Source organism: Chamaea fasciata, unplaced genomic scaffold (assembly GCF_029207755.1).
Source record: "Chamaea fasciata isolate MVZ Bird 193981 ecotype frontalis unplaced genomic scaffold, bChaFas1.0.hap1 SCAF_6, whole genome shotgun sequence".
Taxonomy (NCBI): Eukaryota; Metazoa; Chordata; class Aves; order Passeriformes; family Sylviidae; genus Chamaea; species Chamaea fasciata.
This window is the reverse complement of record NW_027094091.1, coordinates 18,199,436-18,219,504: the sequence shown is the minus strand read 5'-3', so window position 1 is coordinate 18,219,504 and position 20,069 is coordinate 18,199,436. Positions and strand designations below refer to the sequence as shown.

Sequence of the window (20,069 nt, the reverse complement as noted above, 5' to 3'; positions counted from 1 at the left end):
ACATTAGAAAAACTTCTGACGGTCAGACTCTTAGGATGGGCCTGTCATTCCATTTCAGTCTGCTGTAAAAACACATGGGATTTCTGAGTAGCTGCTGTAGACTCACAAGCCAAACTGTAGAAGAGTTTCAAGCCATTTCAGGAAAGCTTAGGTGATAAGTGTAGGCACAGTCATAGGAGTTTTTAAATTCAGTAGCACACATTAGTGCAACATCATGCTTATTCCTGTCTGGGTTGATGCCCTCTCTTTTCGTGCATTTCATTATGTTGCAATGTCACAGAAAGATGTTTGTAAAATATTTGCTGGGCATTTTTTTGCTCCCTTCTAGTCCAGGAAAATTGTATCCCTACTGTTGTCCTGGGTTAAGTTGGATCTGAAACTAATAAAATTAGCAGCAGCAACATTCTCTTACTTTTGGGAAAGGTTCAGCCACCATAGTGTCAGGTACAGAGCAAACACATAGGTGGCATGGTTTTAAGCCTCATCAGTTTAGTAGGGCTAATCTGACTAAATAAGACTTCAGGTTGTCCAAAGACAGATTCAGCAAGTGAAAAAGGAATGCAATATAAAGATCCTCAAGCCTCAGTTTTTGTAAAAGCAATGTCATTCACTAAATTCATTAAATAGAAACAATGAGAGATTTCATCCAGGATAATTACTTTCAGTGGGAGGCTGATATAAAGTAGCCACAGAGACAACCAGAGAGAAAGATACATTTGTTTTTTAATATTGTGCTTTAAATAGAATTACTGTTAACTTCTCCATCACATTAATAGTTGGTTAATTCTATTGCTACAAATAGTTAGACAAATAGTCTAAGTGATATTCTGCTGGTTTCTTCCACAGCTTATTTGAAGATGGGCGATTTCTACTACTATGGTTACCAGAACCAGTCTAAAGACCTTGAGCTCTCCATGCGGATGTACGCCCAGGCTGCCTTGGAGGGTGATTCACAGGTGGGTCTGCAGTCATGGCATAACATCAGAGTGCAGAACAATCTGAGAATTTGGCTGTGACTGGTTCTTCTGCTTGGCCTCATCTGCACCAAAGAAACCTGCTGGAATAAGTTACAATTATTTCAAAATACCTTGTGAGTCAGTAGTTGCTGTTTCATAACAGAAGATAAACTTAGCATAGATTAATGGTCCTAGAATTAGGCTTCTTTGTAAGCTAAAGGTAAATGGTCTAATTTAGTGCTGCATTACCTTGGCACTTGACTTAGTTGTGACCTCAGTATTTTTGCTATTGCAAGAGGATGAATTAATAGCTGGATTGTATTCCAGTGCTCTCTTCTGCCATTTTATGATAAAAGAAGACTGGCCCATTTCCCTTGGTATATTATACCAAGTGAATCCCAGGGTGACTTTTCTTCACTAACAAAGGTTTCACCTTAAAATGCTTTATAATTAAAAAACACACCATGTCACAGTACCAAAGACATGCAGTGTTTCACCATTTAGTTTCCTGTTCTCAGGCCCTCCTGAAGTGTCCTGGGTGCAATATTCTGTTCTCCCTGTCCCTCTGGCAACACCCCCAGACAGTGTCTCGTATGTGAACTTATCAGAGGTAGTGTGGGTGGGTTTTCTTTTGAGGTTATTAGGACAAAACATTACTGCTAAACTAGAAAAGGAAAGAAGAGGTGCATAAATAGTTACTTTAAAGTATGAAAGTCAAAGCAGTGGGGAATCCTGTAAAATGTCTTGTGTCTTCATTTTCATGACTCTGAAGCGACACAGGGTTGCCTATGACTTGTCCCGATAAGCAAAACCATAAGATTAAGGACTTCAATTGTCTGGAGGAAATTTCTGCTCTCAATTTCACTATTCAGATTCTGTTGATCTGTAAAGCTATATGAAGGGGAATTGAACAGTAACAGAACAGAAATCCATTTCTGCTTTCAGTCTATTTCCCTAGGAGATAAAATACTACAGTTTGATATGGTGACTGTACTTAAAGAGCAACTAAAAATAAGAAAGAAACCATCTGGAAAAAGAGCTGAACTAAAAAAACAGTTATGCTTCTTTTGCATTTTTAATATTTACCTGAATATATGGTTTGGAGAAAGGGCTCTCATAATTATCAGTGAATATCACATTATACTGAACAAATTTAGGGAAGACAATTATAATTATTTAGATAGTTGGTGCTTAAATACAGATATGAAAATTTAATGGTTTTAAAAAATGTGCATTTTTTTTACTCTTAGGGTTTCTTCAATTTGGCCCTTGTCATAGAAGAGGGTAACTCCATACCTTCCTACATTCTGGATCACTTGGAAATTGATCAAGCATTGCATTCTAGTAATACATCACTTCTTCAGGAACTGTATTACAGGTGAGTCTTTTTTTACCCTTAATCAGGATCTTCTGGTTTTCCACATAACATTTTTTTCTGTAACTCCTGTAATTATTAACTTTGTTCACTTTTATGATTTAAGGCAAGTTAAGGTCAACATTCTTGAAATTCTTAAATTCCCCAAAATATATTTCAGTTTATACCTGTTAAAGAGATCTGATTATATGTGGTTGCCTGAAACAGCAGGGACTGGGTTCAATAATCCAGGAGGTCTTTTCCAGTTCAATATATTTAAGTTCCTAAGTTAGGCACTGGTGATTTGTGTGCAGTCCAAACCAATATTTCAATTATAAATGTAGCATAATTTAATACAAAACTTAAAAATGTGTACCTGGGATAACAGCAATCCTTCCTATTGATTCTGCAAATATGTCCAGGCTGGCACAGAATATTAGATATCTGAGAATGTTACAGGTCTGCTGCCTGAATGTCCTGTGCCAGCACTATTCATGGACAAACCACCTCATGTGCTCTGTTTCCAGTACAGAGCTTGAGTTTCCTTTATCCAGATAAGGCAACAGGTGGTAGAAGGCACAGTAGGAATGCAAAGCTTACACAATATTTGGTGAATCTGTGGAAGTACCTTTCAAATATTTGAAGAAGGAGGAGCTAATGGCTAATACATGAGGCTGTGAATGATGAGTGAGTGGTTTATCATCTGTTTTGCTACTGAATGAACCCAGAAAAGTGGAGATGATACTAACGTTAAAACCTCATTTGTCTCCTCATCAACAATCTGCTGAAATTGTTCTTCCCTGCGGTTAGACTGAACTTGTACCCTAAATTACTTCCACTGCACATGAAACTACTGGTCTGGTAGGGGTTCTGTACCATCTGGGATTGTAAGCACGAGTCTGAATTCTGCCTTCGCTTAGGCTGAATCCACCTGCTTTGCTGTGAGAGTAATTCTAGAGTTGACAGTGCTGAAGGGTTTTCCCATCGTCATACAGTTTTGTACAAAAGGGCACATACTTTTGTATATTTGTGTGTGTGTATATATATACACAGAGTCTATGACATTATAACTGAATTATATGTATATTTATAGCAAAATTTATATAGTGTTTATCTATATATATATATATGTCACTGCTCCTTCCTAAGCTTTGTAGAAAAGAATCAATTGAAGGTTAAAATAGATGCCTATGATTTAGCTGTTTAAATGCCCCTAGTAGGTGAAGTTTCTTTTAATGGAACTGAGAAAGCTGCTCAGCTCACCCCACAGCAGGTAGGTATCTTGTGCTAGTCAGCTAAAACACTCTCCAAGCTCTGACTTCATTCTGCTATACGGCATTGCCTCTAAAGGAGTTTTAGCACCAGTGTTCTGTGAAGGCAACTAAATTTCGTACATCTAATTTTAAATCAAGTCCTTCTGCCGTTGGCCCTTATTAGTTAGAACGAGAACTGTGACTGCTTTGGAAGTGTAGCCTGGATGCTTAGACACATTGTTGACCAGTAAGAAAATAAAAAAAATACACTTCTAGGCTAAGGTATTCTGTGCTTTATAAGTTTAAGCTGGTATTTTTCTGAATTTTTACTTCACTATCTCTAAGATAGTGATGATGATATTTGTTTGTTTTTCTGGATTACTGGTTCTGCAAACCCATTTGAGATTCCCAGATGATCAATACCACAAAATTGTGAAGGAGGACTAATTAGTTGTTTTAATCTCCTTGTTGTAGGTGCTGGAATAATAGTAACCAGGAATCAATTAATCCATGTTCATTAGCATTGCTTTATTTTTACGCGAGAGTTCTCTGGAACAATGTTTTACACTCTACTCTGGTACGTATTGCTCCTTTATTGCATGCACAGTTCATTTGGAACTCTGCCATGGCTTTGCACTGCTCTAACTATGTTTTTTAAATTATTGTCACAGATCTACTTCATGGGAACCTTTCTTTTATCAATTCTTGTTGCGTTCGCAGTGCAGTCTTTTCAATCTTTGTCTGGTAAGTGTGTGTCTTAGCAAAACTGAAGAAAGAGGAGTGATCTTTTAATGTCAGTAAAACCTTCAAAAATGAAAGCAGATTCTAGGTTTGATAGAAGTACTTCTGAGCAGTAGCTTCTTTAACACATATGCCTTTTTTTTTGATCATTAAAAAAGGGTAGATGAAGCAAAGCGTAACTGTAAACCTGTTGGTTTCTGAAGAACTTCTCTCGATAAAGGAGATTGTTAATAAAAACATTAACTGCATGTGATTATTCCCCATCTCTCGACATGCAGTATTGTTACAGTAATTATATAACTGATTCTCTATGTAGTCTCTGCAATACTCAATCAAAGTGTGTTTCCTGTTTCATTTATCTTCAGATGCAAGGTGGGAGAAAAAGTGAGGTTCCAAGAGCTGGTACAGTGGAGTAACTTAGTAAGAGTCAGCTCAGACTCTTAACACCAGTAACAGAATCAGCAAATGCATTCAGACAGGAGCTGCAGACTCCTCCTGTCCTAAAACAGAAACTTTGCTCTATATCATCTTTTTTGATAGGACAAAGAATATTAACAAACAGAAATGCTGGACTTCAGTCTATTAAAACTGCCATCGTGTTTTATACCACACCGAAAGAGATATCAGAGACAAAACCATGTTGTTGAGTAAAGGGGAGAAAACCCCTACCATCACATGAAAAATAATGAGCCCTCATTTAAAAAGCATTTTCGGCTTCAGTCAAGTATTTCAATTCAGATCACAAGACTTAATCAGGAAATTGTGAATATTACCAGTTATAAAAATAAGTAAATACATGTAGTGGAAAATAATTATGTTGTGTTTTAATCCCACTAGGCAGTTTAAGTGTATGTCAGAAAATAATGTTTTCTGATGTATTTCTGTAATAAAATACTGAAAAAAATAATTTCACATTGATAATCTACACCTATAGGAAATAGTATATAAAAAATACCATTAAATCTGAAAGGATTACTTGAATTAAGACATGTAACTCTGAATAAGATACTGAATATGGAGATAATTCTGAAATCCTGCTTTCTTTTCTTACTAGCTATTACTTTATATAACTTGGGAATCATGCAACAAATTTATAAAGTATATGGTTATAGATATTATTCTTTCGGTATTTCCAAACATTTGTATATTATCTTTATATGTAATTTTACATCCACATAATATTTAAATATTGATTAATAGACTTGCTAGACCCAGTGGAGTTTTCTTAATTAATTTCTTTTGATGTTCTTCTGAAGCTCATAATTCTCCTGGAAGAAGATCAGAACCGTTGTCACACGACATCCCTTCTTCCTTAGGGAATGACAGAGAGGATGCTACCAGACCAGTACAGCAAGATGAACCTAGTCTTTCAAACGATTTACCAGAGCAGGAGTCAAACCCTCAGAATCCTCTTGTTACCAGCTGAAGTGTAGTTTTCCTAAGGCGATGGCCATTGGGAAGACAAGATATGAACATCTACGAATCTAAGAACTGGAAACCAGCCCTGTACCTGGCATTAATAATGCAGTCCAACAGCTGAAGTTGTAGGGAAGTTCACTGATCTGACTTCTCCACTACAGAGGAAAACCATCCTGATAATTTATTTAACTCCAAACAGATGATGCAGATTATCTCACTATACCCAATACACAATTATACTGTATGTCATGGAAGGGCCTGGAAGGAAAGCTGCAAAGTCTTTGCCTAATTGAAAAATAAGCAAACATCCCACAGGTTTTAATTAAGTTTTACTTACATATCTACTCTCTTACTAAATTGCTTTTACTGTTTTTGATCTCATTTATCGGTGAAATTAGCAAAGTTTTCCAAGTTTGAATCATGGAAATTACATAAAAGCAAAACCCAGTCACCAATACTTCCCAAGTTCCATGGAAAATAGTCAGGACTTCAGTACATGCAATGGTAACAATGAGTTTTTTATATTCCATTTTGATCTTTCAATGTGGAAAGTGTTTTATTTTGAAAGAAAACACACCAGGAATATTTGCAATATGGTCGTAACATATTAGTTATGATCGCTAAGTTTTAGTCAAAGTTTTACAAGGATCCACATTCCCTGGTGGACACAACAAAATGTTTCTCTTCCTGCCAAGAGCCACTGATTAGAGAAAGGAGCTCTCCAATGAATTAATAAAAAAAATATTTAAGTGTGATCAGGTGACACAAAGTGAACAAAAAATTATTTTTGTATTCTTCTGTAGATGACACTGGCAAGGATTTATTTTATGTTCTACAGTGACTCTAAAAGACACCTATTTAAGTGACGGTTTATTTGACAGATGTTGGATGGGATATATGGATAACATGTATGGAGCGCAAATACCTTTTATCTGATTTAAAGCTGTCTGTAAAGTGGCTGTAGGAAAGGTCTAACCTTTACAGCAGGTGTGCAGTCACCTCTGCAAAATGATGTAGATCACAGACTATAAATTGCATCAATCTATGCATTATTGAGGGTTAAATCCACTTGCCTTGCACTACATTATTTACTCTTGTAAATAAAAATATTTTTTTAATTCAGCCTGTATGTGGAGGAGTTTCTTTCAAGGAACCTCTTGGATGAAATACTATCTTGCTGTTGCAGTATCTCAAGATCGCTATTTACATGTCTGTTTTCTTAGCTTCAAATGAGACAATCAGCTTTCACTTTCTTTGAGGAATACAGTCTTCTCACAGAGCAAACTGGGAATGTTTTGTTTTTCAAGCAAGACATAGAAGGTTTCAGTAAGAAAAGAAAATGTAAAAGGAAAAAAAGCTCTGACCTTAAAGGGAGATTTTTATATTTATATATAAATGTCTATACACACATACCATCGAGGCATGTTTTACTTGCAGAAAACTGAAAATTCAAAAGTGTTGAGAGAAGAGTTGATGCTTTGAGGCAGCAATTCCCTTCACAAGTCGTGGGGTGAAAATGAAGATGTTGAAGTTCCTCCCACTGAGAAAGTAAATTGTGTGCCACATTACTGAGTTTTTCATTGATTTGATCAAGAGCTGTGCAAAGAATACTTTTTGTTCTTAGTACAGTTGTAGGTACAGATTTTGTTCTATGCATAGGTTGGTATTTTAATGTGTTAGGAGCTTGACGTTTATGTACTAAACTGTTGTACTTAGTGGGGTTAGATTATGTGTATTTGACACCCATTGCAAATGGTCCTCATTATTTCTGAGTCTGTTTTGAGTTGCAAAAACTTGTGCAGCTAAATTTGTTTATATCACATTCCTCAACACAAAGACATGGCTATTTCAAGAGCCTTGTAAACTGTATTTTTGTCACCTAATGAAAGAAGCATCTGTATTAAAACTGGAGCAGGTTTGGATGGTAAACCCAGAAGCATTGCAGAAAGTCAAGTGTAGCCCTTGAAGGTGAGCAGACAATTGTCCCAACATAGTCACAGTGTTAGGTGAGGGACCAAATGGCACTCACAGTTAGATGTTCACAAAAAACTATTTGGGCATGCATAAGACAAATCTTGCATATAGTTAGCTACACGTTAAAGGTGTGTTTTGCTACAAGTATCACATGTAGCAAAACAAGCTGCCACGGTAATCCCGTGGGAGTTTGGCAGCGGTGGTGTGATTGCAGCCCATGTGTTGCAATCGGGGAGTTCTCCGAGCAGCAGTGGTTTAGATTGTGTACATGCAGGTCAGAATTAAGTGTTAGCACTCCAGCTCACTATGTTCTCCTCTCTAAAGCCCACATTCTGAACTCTAGTAATTAACTAATTTGAGGAATTTTGCCAGAAGCGCAAATCAACATCTATATTTCAGAAGGCAATTGCTGAATCTGCAGTATATTTCATGACGCCAGCAGTTAATAGTGCCATCTTTGTTTATCTTTACCTATTACATCAGAAGTTCTACCGAAGTATTTTAAGATAAGCAGCGCTTCACAATAAACTGGCAATCCTGAAGGCTAAAATAACTTTAGTTACATTATTATCCTTCACTTCTTATAAGATCCAGGGGGCTATTGACAACCTAGAGAATCAACCAATGCCCAGTGAGAAAGAGAATGGTTATTCACACGAGCAGCTACATAGTTCTTTACATCCACAAGGAAAGCAGGGAGAGAAGAGAAAAAGAGTTGCTGCATCAAGAATTATTTTTCATAAATTGAAACATGATTACTGAAGTTTATAGTTTCTGCATCCCATGTTGAGTGTTCAGGGTGGGAATAAATCACAGTTCTAGAGCTGAACTCCTCAATATAGTTTGTTTATATATATTTGATAGAAGTTCAGCCATCTGAACAGCACAGGTCATGCATAAGGCAGTGTAACTGAGGGCCATTTTTCTTTCTCCCTTGGTTCTGCTCAGAATCATCTCTAGCAAATAAATTATGCGCAAGAAGGAATTTCAGAAGGGTTATTTACAAAATAGGTGCCAAATTCTCTAAAATGGATGCAGTTTACACCAAGTAAATGGATTTCTGTGTTACAAAAAGTGACAGGGAAGAGAGATTGCTATATACAATGTATCAAAGTGCTATGGGAAGAAGGGAGAGTGGGGTGAAGATAAGCTAAAAAAGAAAAGTCAGTGTTGAGCACTCCTGAGTAGTTACCAAGTACAGCTTTATGAAGGAAACAATTCAAACCAGTTACGAAAGATTTGCAACTGTGCTGAAAAATTTGTTCAGCTCTGAACTGCACAGTAGGGTAGTAGCAGGACAGGGCCAAATGGGGGGGGGCATCCATATGGGGGTGACTGACCACTGACTCCACTGTACGGTCTGGGAGGCAGCACCATGAAGAGCTTTGCATCCCAATAAATAGGCATGAGGACAGACCTTAAAATTCTATATTAATACCCTTGCTAGTATTTTTGTATTCCCATTTGAGCTACTGGAAAAGCATAGATGGTCTTTAAAAACCACACGTGAAACATGGATTATCTGTGAAGAGAATTAATTTACAACAGCTTCTTGTCTGTGTAAGCTGCCCCCACTGACTAATGGACTATGACATTTAATGCTGGATGTTGACCCTTATCCTTTCATCCTTTATCCTGGATTAAAGATAGCACAAAGGTATGAAACAAGTTGAATAAGCTTTAGCAAAGGAACTCCATCCATACACTCTCTCCTTCCTCCCATGAATGTGTGAACTCTATTAAAAGACTGGGATCTAGGAAGAGAACAAAAATAAAAGGCTGGATTTTATTAAGAAAAAGCCCAAGGGTAAGAAAACTAAAGAATGTCAATGGGAATCTGAGCATGGAGCTGTCGTCTAAGACGAAGGTGACAGGAAAAATTACTGAATAATCAACAGAAAATTGTAAATTAAAAAAACACAGCATCTGGAAATGCATCATAGCCTCATTATTTATCTACCTAATTCCTATGCCAGGAGACTTCATTATATTTGCAATAAGGAAAGTAACAGTGAATCTATGCCTAAGTAGAAGGTGTCTGTGTAAAAGCAGCCACATACAGATCGGTGAGCATCAAAATCATACCAGAGCAGGAGAAATGAGTAACCAAAATGGAAAGGAAAAGATACCTGCACTATTGCAGAATATACTAATGTAATAGTTACAGTAAGCAAGGAAAAAAAAAAAAAACAACACAAAAAAAACACAACCAAGCAGAAGCCACATCAACTGCAGCAGGTCAGATATTCTGAGGCACTGATGTTCCAAACTGAAATTGCGCCAATAGTGCTGAATGCCTGTTGACTTAAGGGACTGGAGTTATTTAACAAGTGCTATCAGATACCCATCCACCTTTGGGCATCTTAATAACCTCTTAGAAGAAAACTGGCTGCAACAGCTTTGTTTATAACTGTGTTCAGTGATCTTTTTGCTAGCATATTCCTTGACCTTGCTTCCCTCCCCAGTTTGCATTTTCTGATTTCTGTTGTTTCTTTCGTTTGTCCACACTGACCTCCCTTTAATCACTCAGAAACTGTCTAGATAGCTCCTAAAGCTCAGCGTTACTATTTGCTCTTATCAGTTATGCCAGGTGAGCAGGAAAAAGCACAAGTCCATTAGCAAACCTAGCACCCTTTTTTGATAGTCTGCCAAGGCAGGAACTGAGATACCTGCTTGGCATTATCTATCTGTTCATTACAGCGTGTCCTGAGAAATTGATTTACACAGCAAGTAATTGTGCGAGGTAGCAGCAAATCTCCCTGGAGAGATTTGTATTAATGAACTAACCAAGGCCAGGCTCTGCTGTCTGGTTGTGGCGAGATAAACTTTTCCTGTGAACCCATTTACCTCATCTGCTGCTTCTTGGGACCAGTCTTGGTCCATAAAGTCCTCAAAAGGTGTGCAGCTATTGTCCAGGAGGATTCTTCTCAAATGGGCTTGAGCTAGGTCAAGCAGCAAGAAGCTGAGATAATCACAACCCAGTGCCCAAGCCTATCCTCCAGACCTTGTTCAGTTTGGTTGTGCAGACAAACAAACACTGTTTGCCTCTCTTACAGGCCGTGAGTCTCCATTCCACCCCCAAGCAATGAATGAGGTTAGTCCTTCCAATTTCACCAGCCTGTTTATCAGTGTGAGCCATCCAGCAGTCCCAGTGTGTTCAGACCTGTTTTGAAGGCTTGCTTTCTTGAGAGAAGTGTGCTCAGCCTGTGTTAGTAGAACACAGGACAGCCTTTCCAAAAAACACCGGTACTGACTAACTGGAATGAGAAATTAAAGTCTCCACTCATGTTTTACATCTTGTTTCATGAAGACCAAATTGTAGTTTTCCCCTTCTGCTCTGCAGAGTTAGTAGTGGCAATAACACTGTCCCTGCTCCCTTGGCCCATATCAGCTCTGTCTTATGTCCTACCCAGGTGACTAGATTTAGGGCTCCTACTCTCATCAGTGCTGCATTGCTCTTCTAAGGCAGCTCCAGTTGCACATGGACAGCCTTTCCAATTTAATTTTTGAGTTAAACACAGTACACTAGTCCCAGAAAACAAGTTAACCTTTGCAGTTCAGTTGGTTACAATACCACTAGGGGAAGCCCTGATACACCTACTCTAATGCAGAAAACACTAGGCTAGTTCATTAAACAGATATAAGATGTTGCAGAGGATCAGGGAGCCTGATCAGGAGAAAGAAGTGGGTGAGGCCTTTTACTGGCAGCTGAAAGTACCCTCAAAATCACAGGCACTAGTTCTTGTGAGTTTAACTACACTGACATCAGCAGGAGAAGCAACAGAGTGTAGCACAAACAGTCCATCCAGGAGGTTCCTGGAAAGCATTGTTGACTACTTCCTGACACAGGTAGTGGAGTTCCCATGAGGAATAGTGTGCTTCTCAACCTCATGCTAACCTTCTCAAACAGGGAAGGCCTTCAAGGTTGGAGATGTGAAGGCTGGGGGCAGCCTTGGCTGCAGTGACTAGGAGATTTGGAGATCAGTATCAGGCAAGGAGGAAACAGGGCAGGAAGCAAGATTGCAACTATGGACTTCAGGAGAGGTAACTTTAGCCTCTCCAGGGATGTTCTTGGAAGAATCCCATGGAAACAGGCACTGTAGGGAAAAGGGTTTCAAGAGAGCTGGTTGACAGCCAAGGATCACTTCCTCCAGACTCAAGAACTGTGCCTCCCAATGTGCAAGAAGTCAGGCAAAAGTGTGAAAAGACCTGTGGATGTTTAAAGGACTCCTGTCCTTACTCAGGTGTAAGAAGAAAACACACTTGAAATGGAGGCATAGTTGAGTCACTCTGAATGAATATAGGGATATTTTCAGAGTACATAGGACTGAGACTAGGAAGGTCAAGGCCCATTTGATATCAAGTCTGGCCTAGGATGTCAAGGACAAGAAAGGCTTCTTCAAATACATCAATAATGAAAGAAAAACAAAGGATAATGTGGGCCTACCAGCAAATGGAGGGGGACTCTGGTAACAGAGGATGCAGAGAAGACGGAGTTACCAAACACCTTCTTTGCATCGGCCTTCACTGACATGACAAGCCCTCAGGAATCTCTCACCCAGCACACCAAGGTAAGGGAATGATTGAAAGAAGACTTTCCTTTGGTCAAGAAGAATTAGGTTAGAGATCACCCAGGTAAACCTGACATCCACAAGTCCATGGACCCTGACTGGGTGCATCCACGAGTGCCGGGAGAGCTGGCAGACACCACAGCAAGGCCTCTCATGATCGTTTGAAAGGTCATGGGGTTCAGGAAAGGTACCTGAGGACTGCAAGAAAGCAGAAGACCTTTTTAAGTCTTTACTGCTCAGCTGTGTCTGACCCAAATCAATAAGGTTTTGTTTTTTTTTTTTTTTTATCACCAGCAGCCTTCAGAAGCACTAATAGGCCAATATTTAAGAGTTAATTTTCTGACCTGAAAAGCTGCTATAGATTAGAGACATTAATCGAAATATTCCAACGTCTAAAATAATTGCCACATTCTTCAGATAACCAATTTGAATTAAGAGGATTAAAAGTGGTTATCTACACTAGTTAAAAGCATGTCTTTGCAGAGTCCAAAACCCACCAGAGGAGTGACAGCCATGCTGAGATAACCACGGCAAGTGCAGGTGTGAGCCCTTGGTGCCAGGGGCCAGAGGCTCCAGGGTCAGGCAATTTTGTTGCTGCCCAGCCTGTTTCTTGGGCTCTCTAAGGGCACATTCTTCTATCCTGCATAGCGCTGCATTAGCGTGCTCTGCAAACATACCCTCTGTGCCTTTACAAGGTTAAAAGGAGATAAAAAGTTTCATTTTCAAATCTCTGGTACCAATGCACAGGATACCCTTGGCACTTGGATACTATCAGCCCCGCAGAGGGATAGTGCATGACAGAGTTGGTTACACTGTTGCTGACATGACAGATAGAAACCACCTTATTCAGCATGTCAAACAATAAAATACATATGCAAGAAAGCTTATGTTACCCCATGTGACAATTTAGTCAGAAAGAAAGAAAACAAGAGAAGGGACCAGACTAACTTGCAAATCCCTGCCTATTTACCTTGTGCCCCAATGCCATTATGCCAGGAATATTTGGGTTCTTTTGTGATGCAGTAAATGCTTTGCAAAATGTTAGGGGTACATGCATTAAAAAAAATAAAAAAAAAATAAAATAAATTAAAAAAAATCCCTCCTTCGGATGAAGTAATTTTATGGCCATAAGTCTGCCTATAAAATCCGTAACATTTGAATTCCCCAGGCACCCTCATACCCCACCATCACTTGCAGATGAAAGCAGAAATTTAGATATCTACACTGTGCTTTGTGTACCTGCCTCATATAATTCCAGAACTACTTGAAGAGGTGATGATGGGAGCCTGGGTTTAATAAAGACCCCTTCTGCAAATATACAAGATACCTGCAATTGATTCTTTCATTTAATCCAATTCAAGTGTTTTCTTTGAAACATTTAAATGGTTACACTAGTGTTAACAAATACATGCCTAGGACAAAGAAGTTCAAAATGCAGTTTTTGAAGATATTAATGCTACTTCACTCAAGAATAATTGATCTAAAATATCTTAGCTATTTATCTCACCTTTGGTCTCCTTGATACATGACACGGCTTAACCCCAGCAGGTAAGTAAGCCCCACACAGCCACTCATTCACTCCTCCAGGATGGGAGGAGAAAATTGGAAGAATAAAAGTGAGAATATTTGTGTATTGAGATGAAGAGAGTTGACAGGTAAAGCAAAAGCCATACATACAGGCAAAGCAAAACAAGGAATTTTTTCATGTGTCTGATGGGCAAGGAGGTGTTCAGACATCCCCAGGACAACAGAGTTCCATCACATGTAAGAGTACTCAGAAAGACAAACATCATCACTCCAAATGTCTCCCTTTCCTTCTTCTCCCAGCCGGATGTGCTTAGTATGATGGAATATTCCGTCAGTTGGGGTCAGCTGCCCCAGGTGTGTCACCTCTCAACTCATTGTGCAGCCCCAGCTTCCTCACTGGTGGGATGGGGTGCGGGGCAGAAAAGGCTTTTACACCGTGTAGGTGCTGTTTGGCAATAATGCAAACGTTTTCATACTGACATCCACTCTTTAGAAAGGAGACAATGGTCCCCTTTCAGCCAACAATAATGGGTGAAGTCCAGACTGGAACAGTTCTTGAACCCAGCTTGAGTTCATAAGCCATGTTAGATTGCTGATGTTGAGCGGCAACCCCACAGGAAGCATCTCAGACTCTGAACATCCATAACTGGTACAGAACATGGCTGGACTGGGGTCTGCTGCTGTAAATTTTCCAAATTTTTGCCACAGTTTTGTGCCAGCAAACCCAGCATATATCTCAACCACTGAACAGTTGTCCGCCCCAATATACATTTATTGGCACAGCTGGCATACATTCATGAGGTGCATAATCTACATCACAAGACAAATTTATCTTACCTCCATTAGATTCAAAACGGAGAATCATTCTCTCAGGATTCGCCTTCAAGACCTCTTGTGTTTGCTAGAAACACACATAACAGTATCCTCAGGATTTGTGTGCCACCAATAAAAAGTGAAAAATTAGAGTGTTCCTTTGAACAGTTGAGTTCAGATGAAATATCATACAAAACCAACAGCACAGTTTCTGATAGAAATGGGGTATTTTTGCCAGAAAGACTAGACTTTTTTCTCTCCTACAGATATAATAAATAATCAACTGGTGTTTTCCTATCACACCCACCAGAAAATAGAGCAAGTTTTGACTGCATTTGAAACCTCTGCACAAGTTAACCCATGACTGGGGAAGAAAAAGAGAAGAATAACACTACTGCAATAAAAATCAGCAAAAAAGATTCTCAGTGAGAACATCCTTCAGAACATTGCTGACACATTCAAGAAAAAGAGTCCTTCCCCCACACCTCCTCTGGTTCAAGAAAATACTCTGAACATAAACCATTTTTCATCCTGTTATAATACTGTGGATTCAGACCAAGTAACAGCTGCCAAATTATAACAAAATTGTACACTTACCTCTTCATTAAATAGCCTCAGTTTTAGACTATGTGTCTTCAGGAGCAGCCCTGCCCACCATGAGCAAAACTTCAGACACACAAACACAGAACTGTTTCCAACTCATACCAGCAAGCCTGAAGCTGACCCACTAACAAGAGTTGCTTTTCTCCACTTTTCAGATGTTTTCAATCCCTTTATTTTGCTTTTAAGCCTCCTCAGCTGTGCCCCAGGAATCTTGATTTAGCTATTTCAGATACTTTATTTTTCTCATCCTTTTTGAGCTGAAAAGCTACTTGAAACTTTTAGAAGGAAAAAAGTTTCTCAGGCCATCTTGAATGGCATTTTATTGTAACCCAATAGATATAAAGTAACATTTTGGGGGCTACTTCATTGTTTTTCATCTCTACTTCATTTTCTTATTTCCAGGTATGGAAATACATGTGATTGTTTAAAAATAAACAACAGTTTTGACTGTTTGTTGTATCTTACTCAGCACCAGTTATCCTACTAGTCATTTGCAGACCTAAGACTAAGAGCTGCCCATCATATGGCATGCACATTCAGGCACAGGCAGGCTTTGAAAATCGTGCCCTGCAGAGGCTGAGGTCAATGCCTACTCCTGAGGTGAGCAAGGCACCTGGCCCAGGTGAGGAAATTTTAAATTCCTCTGGGATTTGCAGCTAGGAGAATTGCCAGGATGTGTCAACAGATCATCCTGAAATGGACTTTTCTTCTGGTCAGACGTGAAATCCATTCTCAGCTCTGTGATGTTCTCCATTAACCAGAGTTTGCTTCTTTGAAGATGCTCTGTGTGTGCTACAGGAATTCTGCCATCCAGTCTCCCTAGTCAATTTTAAAATGCTGCTAAGCCGTTTAAAGCTAAATTTGATGTGAAAGCAATAAGTGTTCACCATCTAGTGAGGAACAGAGCATTTTGTAAAACCCCTGTATTTGACATTTTGGCTTAGATTTATGACTGAACAAAAGAGGGAGGAGCCCCACTGATCTCTGTCTGTATTCTGCCCTGTGACTGAGCCAGCCCCAAGCCCTGGTGTCCAAACCCCAAGAACCAGGGTGTCCTCAAGACCCTACAGCTCCACCACATTGATGGGGTGAGTATGGGGACAACCCCCAAAAGGCAGACCAGGCTACTATATCCTGCCATGTCTCTCAAGTCTTCACTGTTCTACAAACGCCCTAATGCACCCAGAGGTTATGTTTTGCCTTTATGGATGCTCTACCTGGGTGGTCCTTCCAGCTCTTACCAGCTTGAGATTTTGACCCTCAAAACACCTTCCATGACAACATCTATAGTGTCTCTGTGGAAATAATTTCATTGACCAAACAATTACTCTTGCTCAAAAATTACCCAATGGGGTGTCCTGAAACTCAGGATCAATTAAAAGTGACAAAGGCTGAGTAAAGGTAGCTTCAAACATTCCTGCCAGTAAGGTGTGACAAGCCTTCCCTGGCAAGGTACTGTTGCACATGGTGTAAGAAAGCCCAAAAGTTTTACACTAAGCTGTGGCTCAATGTAATTTATTCAAATCACCTGTTACACATGGTCAAGATGTCTTAACAGCTTTAAAAGTTGCCTCTCAGGTATTGTACTTCTGACTCACATCCAAGAGGGGCAGCTGAATATGACTTGGTAAGAAGTTATACTAATAGATGAAGATTCTTTGTGATGCTCTCAGTCAATATTTGTATCCATCACAGGACAGCTCATTGCAACAGTAGAAGACCACTTAATCAGAATCTCCAAATTCACCAAGAACCAGACCTCTCGTTCTCTGAAGGGACTAAACGATGACCTTGAATGATCCACAAATTAATCTCTCGGACTCTTTCAGTTACTGGTTTCAACAGTGTAGTTTTCCTAGCTGTAATATCTCAGCTTTATTGCCACTGGTGTCTGGTTACTTTCCCCCATGGGTCATTCTTCCAGCTGCAGACATCTGTCCTAAGTGTGCCCCCTGAAGTGTTTGCACACAATGTGTGTGAATACCCGAGGTGAAGGGGCCTGGCTGCTGTCCTGCAGAGGGAGGTCTCCTCCACCCCTCTCCTGGCAGTGTCCAAGGTGAAGCCCTGGGTTAGGGTGCCCCTGAACACTGAGCTGCTTTCTCACAGCACCTTAGCGAATGCTTTGATCCCATCTTATTTAGGGCTTTGTTGAGATTGTGATGCATGGCTGGTGATCACCTGACTCGGAGGGATGGACTGGAGCTGCTTCATCACATCCATAACCATGAGGTTCTTAAAGAAGGACTGCCAGCTCCATGCACCTGGGTTTAAGATGCCTTGCTTGGCTCACCAGACATTTTGTTTTACTCCAGAGGAAGTAAATCTTATTCTTTTCCCTGTGTTTCAAGCTAGTGTTGAAATTGCTGTTGGTGAATGCAAAGTGCTCCCTGCCTGTTGCCATGTCCATGCGGTTGTTTAACCATCAGGTCCAGCCAGCCACCCAGCCCCAGTATCAATTCCACCTCATCCCACCCCCAGAAGTCCTGGACTGTTTTGGAGCTCTGTTCCTCCAGCCCCACCTCCTGCTCTGTCTGTGATTCCTCAATCCCTAGCAACCCAAGCTTGCAATGTAATGGAGGGAGGGAACAAAACAAAGTGTCATTCCTGCCCCTCCTCTTCCCAAGCTGGGTGAACATCAGCTTGGGGATTCTCTGGTTCAGCAGCATTGTTATATTTGAGGGGAAGGAAGAACAGCTGTCACAGACAAAAAAGGCTGAAGGCAGAGATGGGGTCCCACCTGAGACACAATGAGCTGCCTGGGATTTCTTCGTTCTCCTGTCCATGGATAGGGATGTCAGCTCTGAGGGCAGTGAGGACATGCCCAACCTGGCCAAAGGCAGCAACCTGGCTAAGTAGATCTCCCCATGATCATCAGACTCAACTTCTTTCCACTTCCAGCATACAAGCCTCTGATTTGAGCCATCATGCTGTCATTTTCTTTAGAAATGTTCTTTGTGTCACACCTGTTCTCAAGCACAGGCCAAAGGATGCTCTGCACCTTGTGGGTGGGAGCAGCCATATGCATCCCACTCTGCTAGGGTGTGTTTGAAGCTGTTCTAGAACAGCCTTTGAGGAAGACAGGGAAATTGCACTGATCAGTATCTTTAAGAATATCTTTTCAGATGATATAACAGCAGGAAGCAAGAAACAAGAGTCAATTCCTTTTGTTTGTACTGTACAGCAATACCAGAGCCAGCCTTCAAGCTGGCAACCATTTGAGATCCAGTGCCTGAGGCCATTTGCATTAGTCAGTTAAAATAGGGCTTAATGCTTTCCTCAGTCACAGGAGCACCAATTTTCCTCATGTCAATTATGGCCATGTATTGCCTCACCGTGGGCAGCATTTGGTCCATAAATTGTTTGGATGTCCTATAATTTATGCATTTTGCATTGTGTAAAAAACCTCCAGTCTATCAGCTGTGGTGTTGGTTGCAAAATATCTGCTCCTGTAATTACCCTGATTGTTTATGTCATGGTAATGTGTCCTTAGCTGTTGAGCCATGTAAAAAGATTGATACACCAAAAGTGTAAATGGCAATTAGGGAATTTCATCAGGTGCTGGGTAAGATACAATGCCTGTGACAGTTTCATTCTAGCCTTTGATCTGCTTCTCTTGTTTTCTTGTTGAAACACTCAGATCTCATTTGTTAGGGGAAACCTGCTTAGGGACTACTCCATTAAATCAGTGTGATTACTTTCCAATATGCAAAGTGAACACTCAGTTCTGTCATGTGGATCATGTGTTTTCGTTGTAGTAGAATTGTCTAAGGGAGTAAGATCTAAAGAAAATTCTGTAAAAATACCATGAGGGAGTTGACACATCCAGTGTCATGCCTCTGGCATGTGGCGACACCAGGGGTGGCCATTACGTAGTGAAAAAACATCCAAATGCAGATAAAGCGCTTGCAAGGAAGCACAGCCAACTGAGATGATGCAACAGAAGCAAGGTCTGGCATTCCCTGCTATGCCTGTGGTATCCTTCCTTATGCAGTTCTTGAAACAGTGGATTTTTCCTTCACACCGCTCACTATTTATTTTTAAAAGACCTGATGAGATCCTGTGCTATTGGTTGTGTGTTGGTTCAGCTGCTGCCAGTGGTACCACACCAGCCTGCACTCCCAAATAATTTGCTGTGAATCAGAGAAGAGCCTTTCTCAATGGCATGGCAAGCGGCCGTCCAAAGGGCCTGGCTGGGTGCCCACCACCACGGGGTGAGGTGAAGCAAGACATGATGGAGCATTCAAGCAGCATTTCAGACTAACCAGAACACTGCACAGGGGTAGACCTGGTACAGCTCAATGGAGTGTTATAATGAGCTTGAAACTGGGGGAAGCAAATGTGGCACTTCAGCAGAGACTAAACAAGCACAGGAGCACCAAAAGGAACTATGGACAACATGGTTAAGCTGCAAGCAGAGGGGAAGAGGACACAGAACAGGCAGTGAGCATTGTTTGCACATCTTGAAAGTATCTGATGAGTGCAGAGCTCCATGACTTAGCTGCTATTGGTTAAATAGTGATAGGCATTGCTGAACTTTGTCCCAGGCAGTTTGGAAATAAAAAGGGGGGGTGGCACAATGTGTGCCAGTGCCCCGGGTGTGCTTTGATTCCCAACAGACAACGAGTCATGGAAGGTTATGAATTACAGTATTTATGCATGGGTGTAAGAAGCTCTAAGTTTTAAATCATGGACCTAGGGTGCTTCACTTTCAGAAGCAGCCAGTCCACACTAGTGCATAAATATCGGTCTTAAAAGAAATACTTCTGCTATCTTCATTTCAATAAAACATGGTGTAATTGGGAATGAGAGGTGCTTTTGGGGCTGGTTCCTCAGCTACTGTTGAATCCATAATTAGGAA

At 40.3% G+C, this 20,069-nt stretch overlaps 1 protein-coding gene and 1 long non-coding RNA gene across 3 annotated transcripts in view; one reads left to right on the top strand and one right to left on the bottom strand.

Annotated features, from left to right (window-relative positions):
- The window catches only part of SEL1L3 (SEL1L family member 3), a 34,105-nt gene extending 27,260 nt beyond the window's left edge, over positions 1 to 6,845 (top strand). For both annotated transcript variants that reach the window (XM_066185566.1, XM_066185567.1), the window contains 5 exons: positions 847 to 956; positions 2,207 to 2,334; positions 4,038 to 4,140; positions 4,235 to 4,307; positions 5,561 to 6,845. In XM_066185566.1, coding sequence (XP_066041663.1) covers positions 847 to 956; positions 2,207 to 2,334; positions 4,038 to 4,140; positions 4,235 to 4,307; positions 5,561 to 5,730 — 584 coding nt within the window. In that variant the 3' untranslated portion in view covers positions 5,731 to 6,845. The remainder of the gene's footprint in view (positions 1 to 846; positions 957 to 2,206; positions 2,335 to 4,037; positions 4,141 to 4,234; positions 4,308 to 5,560) is intronic.
- Positions 951 to 15,328, bottom strand: LOC136291017 (uncharacterized). Its single transcript, XR_010721420.1, has 3 exons — positions 15,206 to 15,328; positions 14,633 to 14,696; positions 951 to 1,057 (listed from the first exon to the last, which is right to left on the bottom strand). It is a non-coding gene; the product is annotated as an uncharacterized lncRNA (long non-coding RNA).
- Positions 15,329 to 20,069: the final 4,741 nt, after the last annotated feature.